The sequence below is a fragment of the Mustelus asterias genome, unplaced genomic scaffold (genome assembly GCF_964213995.1).
Source record: "Mustelus asterias unplaced genomic scaffold, sMusAst1.hap1.1 HAP1_SCAFFOLD_2592, whole genome shotgun sequence".
Classification (NCBI taxonomy): Eukaryota; Metazoa; Chordata; class Chondrichthyes; order Carcharhiniformes; family Triakidae; genus Mustelus; species Mustelus asterias.
The window spans coordinates 25,001-42,004 of record NW_027592537.1 but is presented as its reverse complement, the minus strand read 5'-3'; the positions used below and the strand labels follow the sequence as shown (position 1 = coordinate 42,004).

General features: G+C 54.3%; 1 protein-coding gene across 1 annotated transcript in view; it reads right to left on the bottom strand.

Moving 5' to 3' along the window:
- Nucleotides 1–2,509: 2,509 nt before the first annotated feature.
- The window catches only part of LOC144489837 (cytoplasmic phosphatidylinositol transfer protein 1-like), a gene marked incomplete at its 5' end in the record, with an annotated part of 37,857 nt that continues 23,362 nt past the window's right edge, over nucleotides 2,510–17,004 (bottom strand). The window contains 2 exons of the mRNA XM_078207680.1: nucleotides 2,510–2,676; nucleotides 3,493–3,705. Of these exons, the coding sequence (XP_078063806.1) occupies nucleotides 2,510–2,676; nucleotides 3,493–3,705 (380 nt within the window). The remainder of the gene's footprint in view (nucleotides 2,677–3,492; nucleotides 3,706–17,004) is intronic.

The window sequence follows — 17,004 nt, the reverse complement described above, 5'->3', positions numbered from 1 at the left end:
CGCAGGCCGCACTGCTGTTCCTGGATGTAAGTTTGGATCGGCATACCTTCGAATAGTGCCCCTTCTTGCCGCAGGCGGAGCACAACACCACTTTAGCGGGACATCGCTGCCGAGTGTGCTTCACTCCCCCACAGAAGTAACACCGCGGGCCGCCCGGAGCTGCTGCCGTCGTCAGGCCCGAGTGAGGGCACGCCATAACGCAGCTTTTCGGACCCGCTGGGCGAAGTGGGGTCTGTGACTGCCCCTGCCACGCTGTCTCCACGTGGTCTTCAGGATACATCGCCAGACTTTTGGAGGCCGTTTCTAGCGTATCCGCTAGCCCTATAGACTTAGTGAGATCGAGATTACCTTGCTCCAACAGCCGAAGGCTGGATGTACGACGATCCGATTCCCGCCACAAACGCATCTCGAGCGAGGTCATTCATGTTCTGGTCTGCCGACACTGCTTTGCAGTTACAGCCCCTGGCTAGCTGTAGGAGCTCGCACGCGTACTGTTCCGTCGTTTCGCCGGGCTGCCATCGTCGAGTGGCTAAGAGATATCGAGCATGCATCTCGTTCGGCGGTTTAATGTAACGCTTCTTAAGAAGCTCGAGGGTTATATATGTACAGCGTCGCTTACCCTCGCGTGGAGGACCCGGTGTCTGTCGTCGTCGGTGGTGACCGCTGCGGAGGCTTCGAGGTAATCCTGAAAACATTTCAACCAGTGGTCGAAGCTGTTCGAGGCGCCCGCCGCACGTGGGTCCAGCGTAAGACGTTCGGGTTTAAACATTTGCTCCATACTCTCTGTATCGTTTTCTTTTTTTTTTCAACGACGAGAGTTCAATTAGTAGTCAATAAAATTGATGCGCGATATAACTCACGAGGCGAGAGATACTCGAGGAAATAAAGGCTTTTATTGACGACTACAATAGAGCTACCATATATAATACACGATCCCAGACTGAGGGGTCCCAGACAGAGCAGTGACCTTTATACCTCTCCCAGGAGGTGGAGCCCAACTGGGATGTACCATAATAACTATAATACAGGTGTAACAGCCCAACCCTAACCCCAACAGTAACAAGTAGAACAGCCCAACCCTAACCCCAACAGTAACATATCTACAGACTCACAGTACTGGCCAGACCCTGGCTCAGCACTACCTGGTGGGAACCAACAATGGTTCACCACAAGGGGAGAGATACAAAAGGGTCCAGAGGGGCAATTATTTCACACAGAGGGTGGTGAGTGTCTGGAACGAGCTGCCAGAGGTAGTAGTAGAGGCGGGTACAATTTTATCTTTTAAAAAGCATTTAGATAGTTACATGGGTACGATGGGTATAGAGGGATATGGGCCAAATGTGGGCAATTGGGATTAGCTTAGGGGGTTTAAAAAAAGGGCAGCATGGACAAGTTGGGCCGAAGGGCCTGTTTCCATGCTGTAAAACTCTCTGACTCTATGACCCTCTGTCTCCCTCTCTCTCTCTCTCTGTCACTCTCGCTCTCTGTCACTCTCTCTCTCTGTCTGTCACTCTCTCTGTCTGTCACTCTCTCTCTCTGTCTCTGTCTCTCTGTCTCTCTCTCTGGGGATGGGGATGGGGATGGGGTGGGGGGGGGTGGGGGGATGGGGTGGGGGGGTGAGGGGATGGGGCGGGGGGGTGGGGGGGATGGGGCGGGGGTGAGGGGATGGGGCGGGGGGTGGGGGGGATGGGGTGGGGGTGGGGGGTGAGGGGATGGGGCGGGGGGTGGGGGGGATGGGGCGGGGGTGAGGGGATGGGGTGGGGGGTGAGGGGATGGGGTGGGGGGTGAGGGGATGAGGCGGGGGGTGGGGGTGGGGTGGGGGGGTGGGGGGGTGAGGGGGTGGGGGGTGAGGGGATGGGGTGGGGGGTGGGGGGTGGGGATGGGGGCAGGGGGGTGGGGGTGAGGGGATGGGGTGGGGGGTGAGGGGATGGGGTGGGGGGATGGGGTGGGGGGGTGGGGGTGAGGGGATGGGGTGGGGGGTGAGGGGATGGGGGGGTGGGGGGTGAGGGGATGGGGGGTGAGGGGATGAGGGGGGTGAGGGGATGAGGCAGGGGTGGGGTGGGGGGGTGGGGGTGAGGGGTGGGGGATGAGGGGATGGGGTGGGGGGTGGGGGGTGGGGGGTGGGGATGGGGCGGGGGGGTGGGGGGTGAGGGGATGGGGTGGGGGGTGAGGGGATGGGGTGGGGGGTGAGGGGATGGGGGGGTGGGGGGTGAGGGGATGGGTGGGGGGTGGGGGGATTGGGCGGGGGGTGAGGGGATGGGGTGGGGGGTGGGGATGGGGTGGGGGGTGAGGGGATGGGGGGGTGGGGGGTGAGGGGATGGGGGGGTAGGGGGTGAGGGGATGGGGGGGTGGGGGGTGTGGGGATGGGGGGGTGGGGGGTGAGGGGATGGGGGGGTGGGGGGATGGGGTGGGGGGGGTGTGGGGATGGGGTGGGGGGATGGGGCGGGGGGGGTGTGGAGATTCCGCCACCCCTCCCGCTGACCCTCGCCCCTCGGCGACCGTCCGGCCCTCACTGCTGCGAGTGGGACCTCTCCTTCCCGCTGCCTGTCCTCCGCTCAAGCCGGGGTTCCTCTTCGCCATCCCGGGGGGCCAGGAGCTCCTCCCTGACGGAGACAGAACGGCACAGGGAGGGCCTCCGGGGGTCGGGCTCCTTGGCACTGCTGTCGACCTCTGTCACTGTTGGGGCAGGAGGGTGAATGAGAGTGTCAGATCCAAAGGTGATAACGATACACCCAAATCCAGAGCAGGAGAAGGCCACTCTGCCCCTCCAGCCAGCTACTACCCCCGTTTGATACGATTGTCGCTGATCCGACTGTGGTCTCAACTCCCCCCTCCCCCCTTGTGGATCAGAAACCTCTCTAACTCGGTCTTGAATATATTTAATGAGCCGCGGTCCCCACTGCTCTCCGGGGGCGGGGGGGAGGGAGAATTCCACCCCCACCCCCACCACCCCCCCGGGATCTGATCCGTTTCAATAAGACCCCCTCTCATTCTAAACTCCCAATGGGTTCCAGGCCCCAATCTGCTCAAACCTTTCCCCGTTAGACAAACCCCCTTCGCCCCAGGAATCGGCCCAGTGACCCTTCTCTGAACTGCCTCCAATCCGAGTCTCTCCCTCCCTCAGTAAGGAGACCGGAACTCTGCGCAGTGCTCCAGCTGCAGAAACACCAGTGCCCCGGACAGTTGTAGCGAGACTCCCCGACCTTTACACTCCATCCCCCTTCGCAATGAAGGCCGTTTGCCTCCTCACCACTTGCTGTAGCTGCCTGTAGGCTTTTTGTGACTGATGTACCGGGACGCCCAGATCCCTCTGCACTGCAGAGCTCTGCAATCTCTCTCTTTAAATAAAAATCTCCTTTTCCACGCTTCCTGCCAAAGTGGACACCCTCATCTTCCCACATTATATTCCATCTGCCACATTGTTGTCCACTCACAACCTATCCATATCTCTTGGCAGAATCTTTGTATCCTCCACACAGCTCACCTTTGTACCGATCTTTGTATTAAAGGCAAATTTAGCTCCGATAGACTCAGCTCCTTCATCCAAATCCTTCATAAAGATTGTAAACCGTCGAGGCCTCAGCTCGGACCCTGAGCCACGATTAAACACATCATTCCCTCTGAAGTGCAATGCTGTCGTGGTGACCAGGCTGATCAGCCGCTGGGATGGGGAGTTCACACGGAGAACTGACCACCATTCTGTGCCTTTTGCATTGGAATCAACACCACAGATTCAACCAGCACCGAGCCATCATCTAGACTGGACCAGCAGGTGGCAGCCTCACACCATGAATGGTGGATTTCATTCAAATCCCCGCTACACTGTCCCCCATCAAACACTCCCAGGACAGGGACAGCACGGGGTTAGATACAGAGTAAAGCTCCCTCTACACTGTCCCCATCAAACACTCTCAGGACAGGGACAGCACGGGGTTAGATACAGAGTAAAGCTCCCTCTACACTGTCCCATCAAACACTCCCAGGACAGGTACAGCACGGGGTTAGATACAGAGTAAAGCTCCCTCTACACTGTCCCCATCAAACACTCCCAGGACAGGTACAGCACGGGGTTAGATACAGAGTAAAGCTCCCTCTACACTGTCCCCATCAAACACTCCCAGGACAGGTACAGCACGGGGTTAGATACAGAGTAAAGCTCCCTCTACACTGTCCGCATCAAACACTCCCAGGACAGGGACTGCACGGGGTTAGATACAGAGTAAAGCTCCCTCTACACTGTCCGCATCAAACACTCCCAGGACAGGGACAGCACGGGGTTAGATACAGAGTAAAGCTCCCTCGACACTGTCCCCCATCAAACACTCCCAGGATAGGTACAGCACGGGGTGAGATACAGAGTAAAGCTCCCTCTACACTGTCGCCATCAAACACTCCCAGGACAGGTACAGCACGGGGTTAGATACAGAGTAAAGCTCCCTCTACACTGTCCCCATCAAACACTCCCAGGACAGGGACAGCACGGGGTTAGATACAGAGTAAAGCTCCCTCTACACTGTCCCCATCAAAACACTCCCAGGACAGGTACAGCACGGGGTTAGATACAGAGTAAAGCTCCCTCTACACTGTCCCCATCAAACACTCCCAGGACAGGGACAGCACGGGGTTAGATACAGAGTAAAGCTCCCTCTACACTGTCCCCATCAAACACTCCCAGGACAGGTACAGCACGGGGTTAGATACAGAGTAAAGCTCCCTCTACACTGTCCCCATCAAACACTCCCAGGACAGGTACAGCACGGGGTTAGATACAGAGTAAAGCTCCCTCTACACTGTCCCCATCAAACACTCCCAGGACAGGTACAGCACGGGGTTAGATACAGAGTAAAGCTCCCTCTACACTGTCCCCATCAAACACTCCCAGGACAGGTACAGCACGGAGTTAGATACAGAGTAAAGCTCCCTCTACACTGTCCCCATCAAACACTCCCAGGACAGGTACAGCACGGGGTTAGATACAGAGTAAAGCTCCCTCTACACTGTCCACATCAAACACTCCAAGGACAGGTACAGCACGGGGTTAGATACAGAGTAAAGCTCCCTCTACACTGTCCCCATCAAACACTCCCAGGACAGGTACAGCACGGGGTTAGATACAGAGTAAAGCTCCCTCTACACTGTCCCCATCAAACACTCCCAGGACAGGGACAGCACGGGGTTAGATACAGAGTAAAGCTCCCTCTACACTGTCCCCATCAAACACTCCCAGGACAGGGACAGCACGGGGTTAGATACAGAGTAAAGCTCGCTCTACACTGTCCCCATCAAACACTCCCAGGACAGGTACAGCACGGGGTTAGATACAGAGTAAAGCTCCCTCTACACTGTCCCGCATCAAACACTCCCAGGACAGGGACTGCACGGGGTTAGATACAGAGTAAAGCTCCCTCTACACTGTCCGCATCAAACACTCCCAGGACAGGGACAGCACGGGGTTAGATACAGAGTAAAGCTCCCTCGGACACTGTCCCCCATCAAACACTCCCAGGATAGGTACAGCACGGGGTGAGATACAGAGTAAAGCTCCCTCTACACTGTCCCCATCAAACACTCCCAGGACAGGTACAGCACGGGGTTAGATACAGAGTAAAGCTCCCTCTACACTGTCCCCATCAAACACTCCCAGGACAGGGACAGCACGGGGTTAGATACAGAGTAAAGCTCCCTCTACACTGTCCCCATCAAACACTCCCAGGACAGGTACAGCACGGGGTTAGATACAGAGTAAAGCTCCCTCTACACTGTCCCCATCAAACACTCCCAGGACAGGGACAGCACGGGGTTAGATACAGAGTAAAGCTCCCTCTACACTGTCCCCATCAAACACTCCCAGGACAGGTACAGCACGGGGTTAGATACAGAGTAGAGCTCCCTCTACACTGTCCCCCATCAAACACTCCCAGGACAGGTACAGCACGGGGTTAGATACAGAGTAAAGCTCCCTCTACACTGTCCCCATCAAACACTCCCAGGACAGGTACAGCACGGAGTTAGATACAGAGTAAAGCTCCCTCTACACTGTCCCCATCAACACTCCCAGGACAGGTACAGCACGGGTTAGATACAGAGTAAAGCTCCCTCTACACTGTCCCCATCAAACACTCCCAGGACAGGGACAGCACGGGGTTAGATACAGAGTAAAGCTCCCTCTACACTGTCCCCATCAAATACTCCCAGGACAGGTACAGCACGGGGTTAGATACAGAGTAAAGCTCCCTCTACACTGTCCCCATCAAACACTCCCAGGACAGGTACAGTACGGGGTTAGATACAGAGTAAAGCTCCCTCTACACTGTCCCCATCAAACACTCCCAGGACAGGTACAGCACGGGGTTCGATACAGAGTAAAGCTCCCTCTACACTGTCCCCATCAAACACTCCCAGGGCAGGTACAGCACAGGGTTAGATACAGAGTAAAGCTCCCTCTACACTGTCCCCATCAAATACTCCCAGGACAGGGACAGCACAGGGTTAGATACAGAGTAAAGCTCCCTCGACACTGTCCCCATCAAATACTCCCAGGACAGGTACAGCACGGGGTTAGATACAGAGTAAAGCTCCCTCTACACTGTCCCCCATCAAATACTCCCAGGACAGGGACAGCACGGGGTTAGATACAGAGTAAAGCTCCCTCTACACTGTCCCCCATCAAACACTCCCAGGACAGGTACAGCACGGGGTTAGATACAGAGTAAAGCTCCCTCTACACTGTCCCCATCAAACACTCCCAGGACAGGGACAGCACGGGGTGAGACACAGAGTAAAGCTCCCTCTACACTGTCCCCATCAAACACTCCCAGGACAGGTACAGCACGGGGTTAGATACAGAGTAAAGCTCCCTCTACACTGTCCCCATCAAACACTCCCAGGACAGGTACAGCACGGGGTTAGATACAGAGTAAAGCTCCCTCTACACTGTCCCCCATCAAACACTCCCAGGACAGGTACAGCACGGGGTTAGATACAGAGTAAAGCTCCCTCTACACTGTCCCCATCAAACACTCCCAGGACAGGGACAGCACGGCGTTAGATACAGAGTAAAGCTCCCTCTTCACTGTCCCCCCATCAAACACTCCCAGGACAGGTACAGCACGGGGTTCGATACAGAGTAAAGCTCCCTCTGCACTGTCCCCATCAAACACTCCCAGGACAGGTACAGCACGGGGTTAGATACAGAGTAAAGCTCCCTCTACACTGTCCCCATCAAACACTCCCAGGACAGGTACAGCACGGGGTTAGATACAGAGTAAAGCTCCCTCTACACTGTCCCCATCAAACACTCCCAGGACAGGGACAGCACGGGGTTAGATACAGAGTAAAGCTCCCTCTACACTGTCCCCATCAAACACTCCCAGGACAGTTACAGCATGGGGTTAGATACAGAGTAAAGCTCCCTCTACACTGTCCCCATCAAACACTCCCAGGACAGGTACAGCACGGGGTTAGATACAGAGTAAAGCTCCCTCTACACTGTCCCCATCAAACATTCCCAGGACAGGTACAGCACGGGGTTAGATACAGAGTAAAGCTCCCTCTACACTGCCCCATCAAACACTCCCAGGACAGGTACAGCACGGGGTTAGATACAGAGTAAAGCTCCCTCGACACTGTCCCCATCAAACACTCCCAGGACAGGTACAGCACGGGGTTAGATACAGAGTAAAGCTCCCTCTACACTGTCCCCCATCAAACACTCCCAGGACAGGTACAGCACGGGGTTAGATACAGAGTAAAGCTCCCTCTACACTGTCCCCATCAAACACTCCCAGGACAGGTACAGCACGGGGTGAGATACAGAGTAAAGCTCCCTCTACACTGTCCCCATCAAACACTCCCAGGACAGGTACAGCACGAGGTTAGATACAGAGTAAAGTTCCCTCTACACTGTCCCCCATCAAACACTCCCAGGACAGGTACAGCACGGGGTTAGATACAGAGTAAAGCTCCCTCTACACTGTCCCCATCAAACACTCCCAGGACAGGGACAGCACGGCGTTAGATACAGAGTAAAGCTCCCTCTACACTGTCCCCATCAAACACTCCCAGGACAGGTACAGCACGGGGTTCGATACAGAGTAAAGCTCCCTCTGCACTGTCCCCATCAAACACTCCCAGGACAGGTACAGCACGGGGTTAGATACAGAGTAAAGCTCCCTCTACACTGTCCCCATCAAACACTCCCAGGACAGGTACAGCACGGGGTTAGATACAGAGTAAAGCTCCCTCTACACTGTCCCCATCAAACACTCCCAGGACAGGGACAGCACGGGGTTAGATACAGAGTAAAGCTCCCTCTACACTGTCCCCATCAAACACTCCCAGGACAGTTACAGCATGGGGTTAGATACAGAGTAAAGCTCCCTCTACACTGTCCCCATCAAACACTCCCAGGACAGGTACAGCACGGGGTTAGATACAGAGTAAAGCTCCCTCTACACTGTCCCCATCAAACATTCCCAGGACAGGTACAGCACGGGGTTAGATACAGAGTAAAGCTCCCTCTACACTGTCCCCCATCAAACACTCCCAGGACAGGTACAGCACGGGGTTAGATACAGAGTAAAGCTCCCTCTACACTGTCCCCATCAAACACTCCCAGGACAGGTACAGCACGGGGTTAGATACAGAGTAAAGCTCCCTCTACACTGCCCCATCAAACACTCCCAGGACAGGTACAGCTCGGGGTTAGATACAGAGTAAAGCTCCCTCTACACTGTCCCCATCAAACATTCCCAGGACAGGTACAGCACGGGGTTAGATACAGAGTAAAGCTCCCTCTACACTGTCCCCATCAAACACTCCCAGGACAGGTACAGCACGGGGTTAGATACAGAGTAAAGCTCCCTCTACACTGTCCCCATCAAACACTCCCAGGACAGGTACAGCACGGGGTTAGATACAGAGTAAAGCTCCCTCTACACTGTCCCCATCAAACACTCCCAGGACAGGTACAGCACGGGGTTAGATACAGAGTAAAGCTCCCTCTGCACTGTCCCCATCAAACACTCCCAGGACAGGTACAGCACGGGGTTAGATACAGAGTAAAGCTCCCTCTACACTGTCCCCCATCAAACACCCCCAGGACAGGGACAGCACGGGGTTAGATACAGAGTAAAGCTCACTCTACACTGTCCCCATCAAACACTCCCAGGACAGGTACAGCACGGGGTTAGATACAGAGTAAAGCTCCCTCTGCACTGTCCCCATCAAACACTCCCAGGACAGGTACAGCACGGGGTTAGATACAGAGTAAAGCTCCCTCGACACTGTCCCCATCAAACACTCCCAGGACAGGGACAGCACGGGGTTAGATACAGAGTAAAGCTCCCTCTGCACTGCCCCCCATCAAACACTCCCAGGACAGGGACAGCACGGGGTTCGATACAGAGTAAAGCTCCCTCGACACTGTCCCCCATCAAACACTCCCAGGATAGGTACAGCACGGGGTGAGATACAGAGTAAAGCTCCCTCTACACTGTCGCCATCAAACACTCCCAGGACAGGTACAGCACGGGGTTAGATACAGAGTAAAGCTCCCTCTACACTGTCCCCATCAAACACTCCCAGGACAGGGACAGCACGGGGTTAGATACAGAGTAAAGCTCCCTCTACACTGTCCCCATCAAACACTCCCAGGACAGGTACAGCACGGGGTTAGATACAGAGTAAAGCTCCCTCTACACTGTCCCCATCAAACACTCCCAGGACAGGGACAGCACGGGGTTAGATACAGAGTAAAGCTCCCTCTACACTGTCCCCATCAAACACTCCCAGGACAGGTACAGCACGGGGTTAGATACAGAGTAAAGCTCCCTCTACACTGTCCCCATCAAACACTCCCAGGACAGGTACAGCACGGGGTTAGATACAGAGTAAAGCTCCCTCTACACTGTCCCCATCAAACACTCCCAGGACAGGTACAGCACGGGGTTAGATACAGAGTAAAGCTCCCTCTACACTGTCCCCATCAAACACTCCCAGGACAGGTACAGCACGGAGTTAGATACAGAGTAAAGCTCCCTCTACACTGTCCCCATCAAACACTCCCAGGACAGGTACAGCACGGGGTTAGATACAGAGTAAAGCTCCCTCTACACTGTCCACATCAAACACTCCAAGGACAGGTACAGCACGGGGTTAGATACAGAGTAAAGCTCCCTCTACACTGTCCCCATCAAACACTCCCAGGACAGGTACAGCACGGGGTTAGATACAGAGTAAAGCTCCCTCTACACTGTCCCCATCAAACACTCCCAGGACAGGGACAGCACGGCGTTAGATACAGAGTAAAGCTCCCTCTACACTGTCCCCATCAAACACTCCCAGGAGAGGGACAGCACGGGGTTAGATACAGAGTAAAGCTCGCTCTACACTGTCCCCATCAAACACTCCCAGGACAGGTACAGCACGGGGTTAGATACAGAGTAAAGCTCCCTCTACACTGTCCGCATCAAACACTCCCAGGACAGGGAGTGCACGGGGTTAGATACAGAGTAAAGCTCCCTCTACACTGTCCGCATCAAACACTCCCAGGACAGGGACAGCACGGGGTTAGATACAGAGTAAAGCTCCCTCGACACTGTCCCCCATCAAACACTCCCAGGATAGGTACAGCACGGGGTGAGATACAGAGTAAAGCTCCCTCTACACTGTCCCCATCAAACACTCCCAGGACAGGTACAGCACGGGGTTAGATACAGAGTAAAGCTCCCTCTACACTGTCCCCATCAAACACTCCCAGGACAGGGACAGCACGGGGTTAGATACAGAGTAAAGCTCCCTCTACACTGTCCCCATCAAACACTCCCAGGACAGGTACAGCACGGGGTTAGATACAGAGTAAAGCTCCCTCTACACTGTCCCCATCAAACACTCCCAGGACAGGGACAGCACGGGGTTAGATACAGAGTAAAGCTCCCTCTACACTGTCCCCATCAAACACTCCCAGGACAGGTACAGCACGGGGTTAGATACAGAGTAGAGCTCCCTCTACACTGTCCCCCATCAAACACTCCCAGGACAGGTACAGCACGGGGTTAGATACAGAGTAAAGCTCCCTCTACACTGTCCCCATCAAACACTCCCAGGACAGGTACAGCACGGAGTTAGATACAGAGTAAAGCTCCCTCTACACTGTCCCCATCAAACACTCCCAGGACAGGTACAGCACGGGGTTAGATACAGAGTAAAGCTCCCTCTACACTGTCCCCATCAAACACTCCCAGGACAGGGACAGCACGGGGTTAGATACAGAGTAAAGCTCCCTCTACACTGTCCCCATCAAATACTCCCAGGACAGGTACAGCACGGGGTTAGATACAGAGTAAAGCTCCCTCTACACTGTCCCCATCAAACACTCCCAGGACAGGTACAGTACGGGGTTAGATACAGAGTAAAGCTCCCTCTACACTGTCCCCATCAAACACTCCCAGGACAGGTACAGCACGGGGTTCGATACAGAGTAAAGCTCCCTCTACACTGTCCCCATCAAACACTCCCAGGGCAGGTACAGCACAGGGTTAGATACAGAGTAAAGCTCCCTCTACACTGTCCCCATCAAATACTCCCAGGACAGGGACAGCACAGGGTTAGATACAGAGTAAAGCTCCCTCGACACTGTCCCCATCAAATACTCCCAGGACAGGTACAGCACGGGGTTAGATACAGAGTAAAGCTCCCTCTACACTGTCCCCCATCAAATACTCCCAGGACAGGGACAGCACGGGGTTAGATACAGAGTAAAGCTCCCTCTACACTGTCCCCCATCAAACACTCCCAGGCCAGGTACAGCGCGGGGTTAGATACAGAGTAAAGCTCCCTCTACACTGTCCCCATCAAACACTCCCAGGACAGGGACAGCACGGGGTGAGACACAGAGTAAAGCTCCCTCTACACTGTCCCCATCAAACACTCCCAGGACAGGTACAGCACGGGGTTAGATACAGAGTAAAGCTCCCTCTACACTGTCCCCATCAAACACTCCCAGGACAGGTACAGCACGGGGTTAGATACAGAGTAAAGCTCCCTCTACACTGTCCCCCATCAAACACTCCCAGGACAGGTACAGCACGGGGTTAGATACAGAGTAAAGCTCCCTCTACACTGTCCCCATCAAACACTCCCAGGACAGGGACAGCACGGCGTTAGATACAGAGTAAAGCTCCCTCTTCACTGTCCCCCCATCAAACACTCCCAGGACAGGTACAGCACGGGGTTCGATACAGAGTAAAGCTCCCTCTGCACTGTCCCCATCAAACACTCCCAGGACAGGTACAGCACGGGGTTAGATACAGAGTAAAGCTCCCTCTACACTGTCCCCATCAAACACTCCCAGGACAGGTACAGCACGGGGTTAGATACAGAGTAAAGCTCCCTCTACACTGTCCCCATCAAACACTCCCAGGACAGGGACAGCACGGGGTTAGATACAGAGTAAAGCTCCCTCTACACTGTCCCCATCAAACACTCCCAGGACAGTTACAGCATGGGGTTAGATACAGAGTAAAGCTCCCTCTACACTGTCCCCATCAAACACTCCCAGGACAGGTACAGCACGGGGTTAGATACAGAGTAAAGCTCCCTCTACACTGTCCCCATCAAACATTCCCAGGACAGGTACAGCATGGGGTTAGATACAGAGTAAAGCTCCCTCTACACTGCCCCATCAAACACTCCCAGGACAGGTACAGCACGGGGTTAGATACAGAGTAAAGCTCCCTCGACACTGTCCCCATCAAACACTCCCAGGACAGGTACAGCACGGGGTTAGATACAGAGTAAAGCTCCCTCTACACTGTCCCCCATCAAACACTCCCAGGACAGGTACAGCACGGGGTTAGATACAGAGTAAAGCTCCCTCTACACTGTCCCCATCAAACACTCCCAGGACAGGTACAGCACGGGGTGAGATACAGAGTAAAGCTCCCTCTACACTGTCCCCATCAAACACTCCCAGGACAGGTACAGCACGGGGTTAGATACAGAGTAAAGTTCCCTCTACACTGTCCCCCATCAAACACTCCCAGGACAGGTACAGCACGGGGTTAGATACAGAGTAAAGCTCCCTCTACACTGTCCCCATCAAACACTCCCAGGACAGGGACAGCACGGCGTTAGATACAGAGTAAAGCTCCCTCTACACTGTCCCCATCAAACACTCCCAGGACAGGTACAGCACGGGGTTCGATACAGAGTAAAGCTCCCTCTGCACTGTCCCCATCAAACACTCCCAGGACAGGTACAGCACGGGGTTAGATACAGAGTAAAGCTCCCTCTACACTGTCCCCATCAAACACTCCCAGGACAGGTACAGCACGGGGTTAGATACAGAGTAAAGCTCCCTCTACACTGTCCCCATCAAACACTCCCAGGACAGGGACAGCACGGGGTTAGATACAGAGTAAAGCTCCCTCTACACTGTCCCCATCAAACACTCCCAGGACAGTTACAGCATGGGGTTAGATACAGAGTAAAGCTCCCTCTACACTGTCCCCATCAAACACTCCCAGGACAGGTACAGCACGGGGTTAGATACAGAGTAAAGCTCCCTCTACACTGTCCCCATCAAACATTCCCAGGACAGGTACAGCACGGGGTTAGATACAGAGTAAAGCTCCCTCTACACTGTCCCCCATCAAACACTCCCAGGACAGGTACAGCACGGGGTTAGATACAGAGTAAAGCTCCCTCTACACTGTCCCCATCAAACACTCCCAGGACAGGTACAGCACGGGGTTAGATACAGAGTAAAGCTCCCTCTACACTGCCCCATCAAACACTCCCAGGACAGGTACAGCTCGGGGTTAGATACAGAGTAAAGCTCCCTCTACACTGTCCCCATCAAACATTCCCAGGACAGGTACAGCACGGGGTTAGATACAGAGTAAAGCTCCCTCTACACTGTCCCCATCAAACACTCCCAGGACAGGTACAGCACGGGGTTAGATACAGAGTAAAGCTCCCTCTACACTGTCCCCATCAAACACTCCCAGGACAGGTACAGCACGGGGTTAGATACAGAGTAAAGCTCCCTCTACACTGTCCCCATCAAACACTCCCAGGACAGGTACAGCACGGGGTTAGATACAGAGTAAAGCTCCCTCTGCACTGTCCCCATCAAACACTCCCAGGACAGGTACAGCACGGGGTTAGATACAGAGTAAAGCTCCCTCTACACTGTCCCCCATCAAACACCCCCAGGACAGGGACAGCACGGGGTTAGATACAGAGTAAAGCTCACTCTACACTGTCCCCATCAAACACTCCCAGGACAGGTACAGCACGGGGTTAGATACAGAGTAAAGCTCCCTCTGCACTGTCCCCATCAAACACTCCCAGGACAGGTACAGCACGGGGTTAGATACAGAGTAAAGCTCCCTCGACACTGTCCCCATCAAACACTCCCAGGACAGGGACAGCACGGGGTTAGATACAGAGTAAAGCTCCCTCTACACTGCCCCCCATCAAACACTCCCAGGACAGGGACAGCACGGGGTTCGATACAGAGTAAAGCTCCCTCTACACTGTCCCCATCAAACACTCCCAGGACAGGGACAGCACGGGGTTCGATACAGAGTAAAGCTCCCTCTACACTGCCCCCCATCAAACACTCCCAGGACAGGGACAGCACGGGGTTCGATACAGAGTAAAGCTCCCTCTACACTGTCCCCATCAAACACTCTCAGGACAGGGACAGCACGGGGTTCGATACAGAGTAAAGCTCCCTCTACACTGCCCCCCATCAAACACTCCCAGGACAGGGACAGCACGGGGTTAGATACAGAGTAAATCTCCCTCTACACTGTCCCCATCAAACACTCCCAGGATAGGGACAGCACGGGGTTAGATACAGAGTAAAGCTCCCTCTATACTGTCCCCATCAAACACTCCCAGGACAGGTACAGCACGGGGTTAGATACAGAGTAAATCTCCCTCTACACTGTCCCCATCAAACACTCCCAGGATAGGGACAGCACGGGGTTAGATACAGAGTAAAGCTCCCTCTATACTGTCCCCATCAAACACTCCCAGGACAGGTACAGCACGGGGTTAGATACAGAGTAAAGCTCCCTCTACACTGTCCCCATCAAACACTCCCAGGACAGGTACAGCACGGGGTTAGATACAGAGTAAAGCTCCCTCTACACTGCCCCATCAAACACTCCCAGGACAGGTACAGCTCGGGGTTAGATACAGAGTAAAGCTCCCTCTACACTGTCCCCATCAAACATTCCCAGGACAGGTACAGCACGGGGTTAGATACAGAGTAAAGCTCCCTCTACACTGTCCCCATCAAACACTCCCAGGACAGGTACAGCACGGGGTTAGATACAGAGTAAAGCTCCCTCTACACTGTCCCCATCAAACACTCCCAGGACAGGTACAGCACGGGGTTAGATACAGAGTAAAGCTCCCTCTACACTGTCCCCATCAAACACTCCCAGGACAGGTACAGCACGGGGTTAGATACAGAGTAAAGCTCCCTCTGCACTGTCCCCATCAAACACTCCCAGGACAGGTACAGCACGGGGTTAGATACAGAGTAAAGCTCCCTCTACACTGTCCCCCATCAAACACCCCCAGGACAGGGACAGCACGGGGTTAGATACAGAGTAAAGCTCACTCTACACTGTCCCCATCAAACACTCCCAGGACAGGTACAGCACGGGGTTAGATACAGAGTAAAGCTCCCTCTGCACTGTCCCCATCAAACACTCCCAGGACAGGTACAGCACGGGGTTAGATACAGAGTAAAGCTCCCTCGACACTGTCCCCATCAAACACTCCCAGGACAGGGACAGCACGGGGTTAGATACAGAGTAAAGCTCCCTCTACACTGCCCCCCATCAAACACTCCCAGGACAGGGACAGCACGGGGTTCGATACAGAGTAAAGCTCCCTCTACACTGTCCCCATCAAACACTCCCAGGACAGGGACAGCACGGGGTTCGATACAGAGTAAAGCTCCCTCTACACTGCCCCCCATCAAACACTCCCAGGACAGGGACAGCACGGGGTTCGATACAGAGTAAAGCTCCCTCTACACTGTCCCCATCAAACACTCTCAGGACAGGGACAGCACGGGGTTCGATACAGAGTAAAGCTCCCTCTACACTGCCCCCCATCAAACACTCCCAGGACAGGGACAGCACGGGGTTAGATACAGAGTAAATCTCCCTCTACACTGTCCCCATCAAACACTCCCAGGATAGGGACAGCACGGGGTTAGATACAGAGTAAAGCTCCCTCTATACTGTCCCCATCAAACACTCCCAGGACAGGTACAGCACGGGGTTAGATACAGAGTAAATCTCCCTCTACACTGTCCCCATCAAACACTCCCAGGATAGGGACAGCACGGGGTTAGATACAGAGTAAAGCTCCCTCTATACTGTCCCCATCAAACACTCCCAGGACAGGTACAGCACGGGGTTAGATACAGAGTAAATCTCCCTCTACACTGTCCCCATCAAACACTCCCAGGATAGGGACAGCACGGGGTTAGATACAGAGTAAAGCTCCCTCTATACTGTCCCCATCAAACACTCCCAGGACAGGGACAGCACGGGGTGAGATACAGAGTAAAGCTCCCTCTACACTGTCCCCATCAAACACTCCCAGGACAGGGACAGCATGGGGTTAGATACAGAGTAAAGCTCCCTCTATACTGTCCCCATCAAACACTCCCAGGACAGGTACAGCACGGGGTTAGATACAGAGTAAATCTCCCTCTACACTGTCCCCATCAAACACTCCCAGGATAGGGACAGCACGGGGTTAGATACAGAGTAAAGCTCCCTCTGCACTGTCCCCATCAAACACTCCCAGGACAGGGACAGCACGGGGTTAGATACAGAGTAAAGCTCCCTCTACACTGTCCCCATCAAACACTCCCAGGACAGGGACAGCACGGGGTTAGATACAGAGTAAAGCTCCCTCTACACTGTCCCCATCAAACACTCCCAGGACAGGTACAGCACGGGGTTA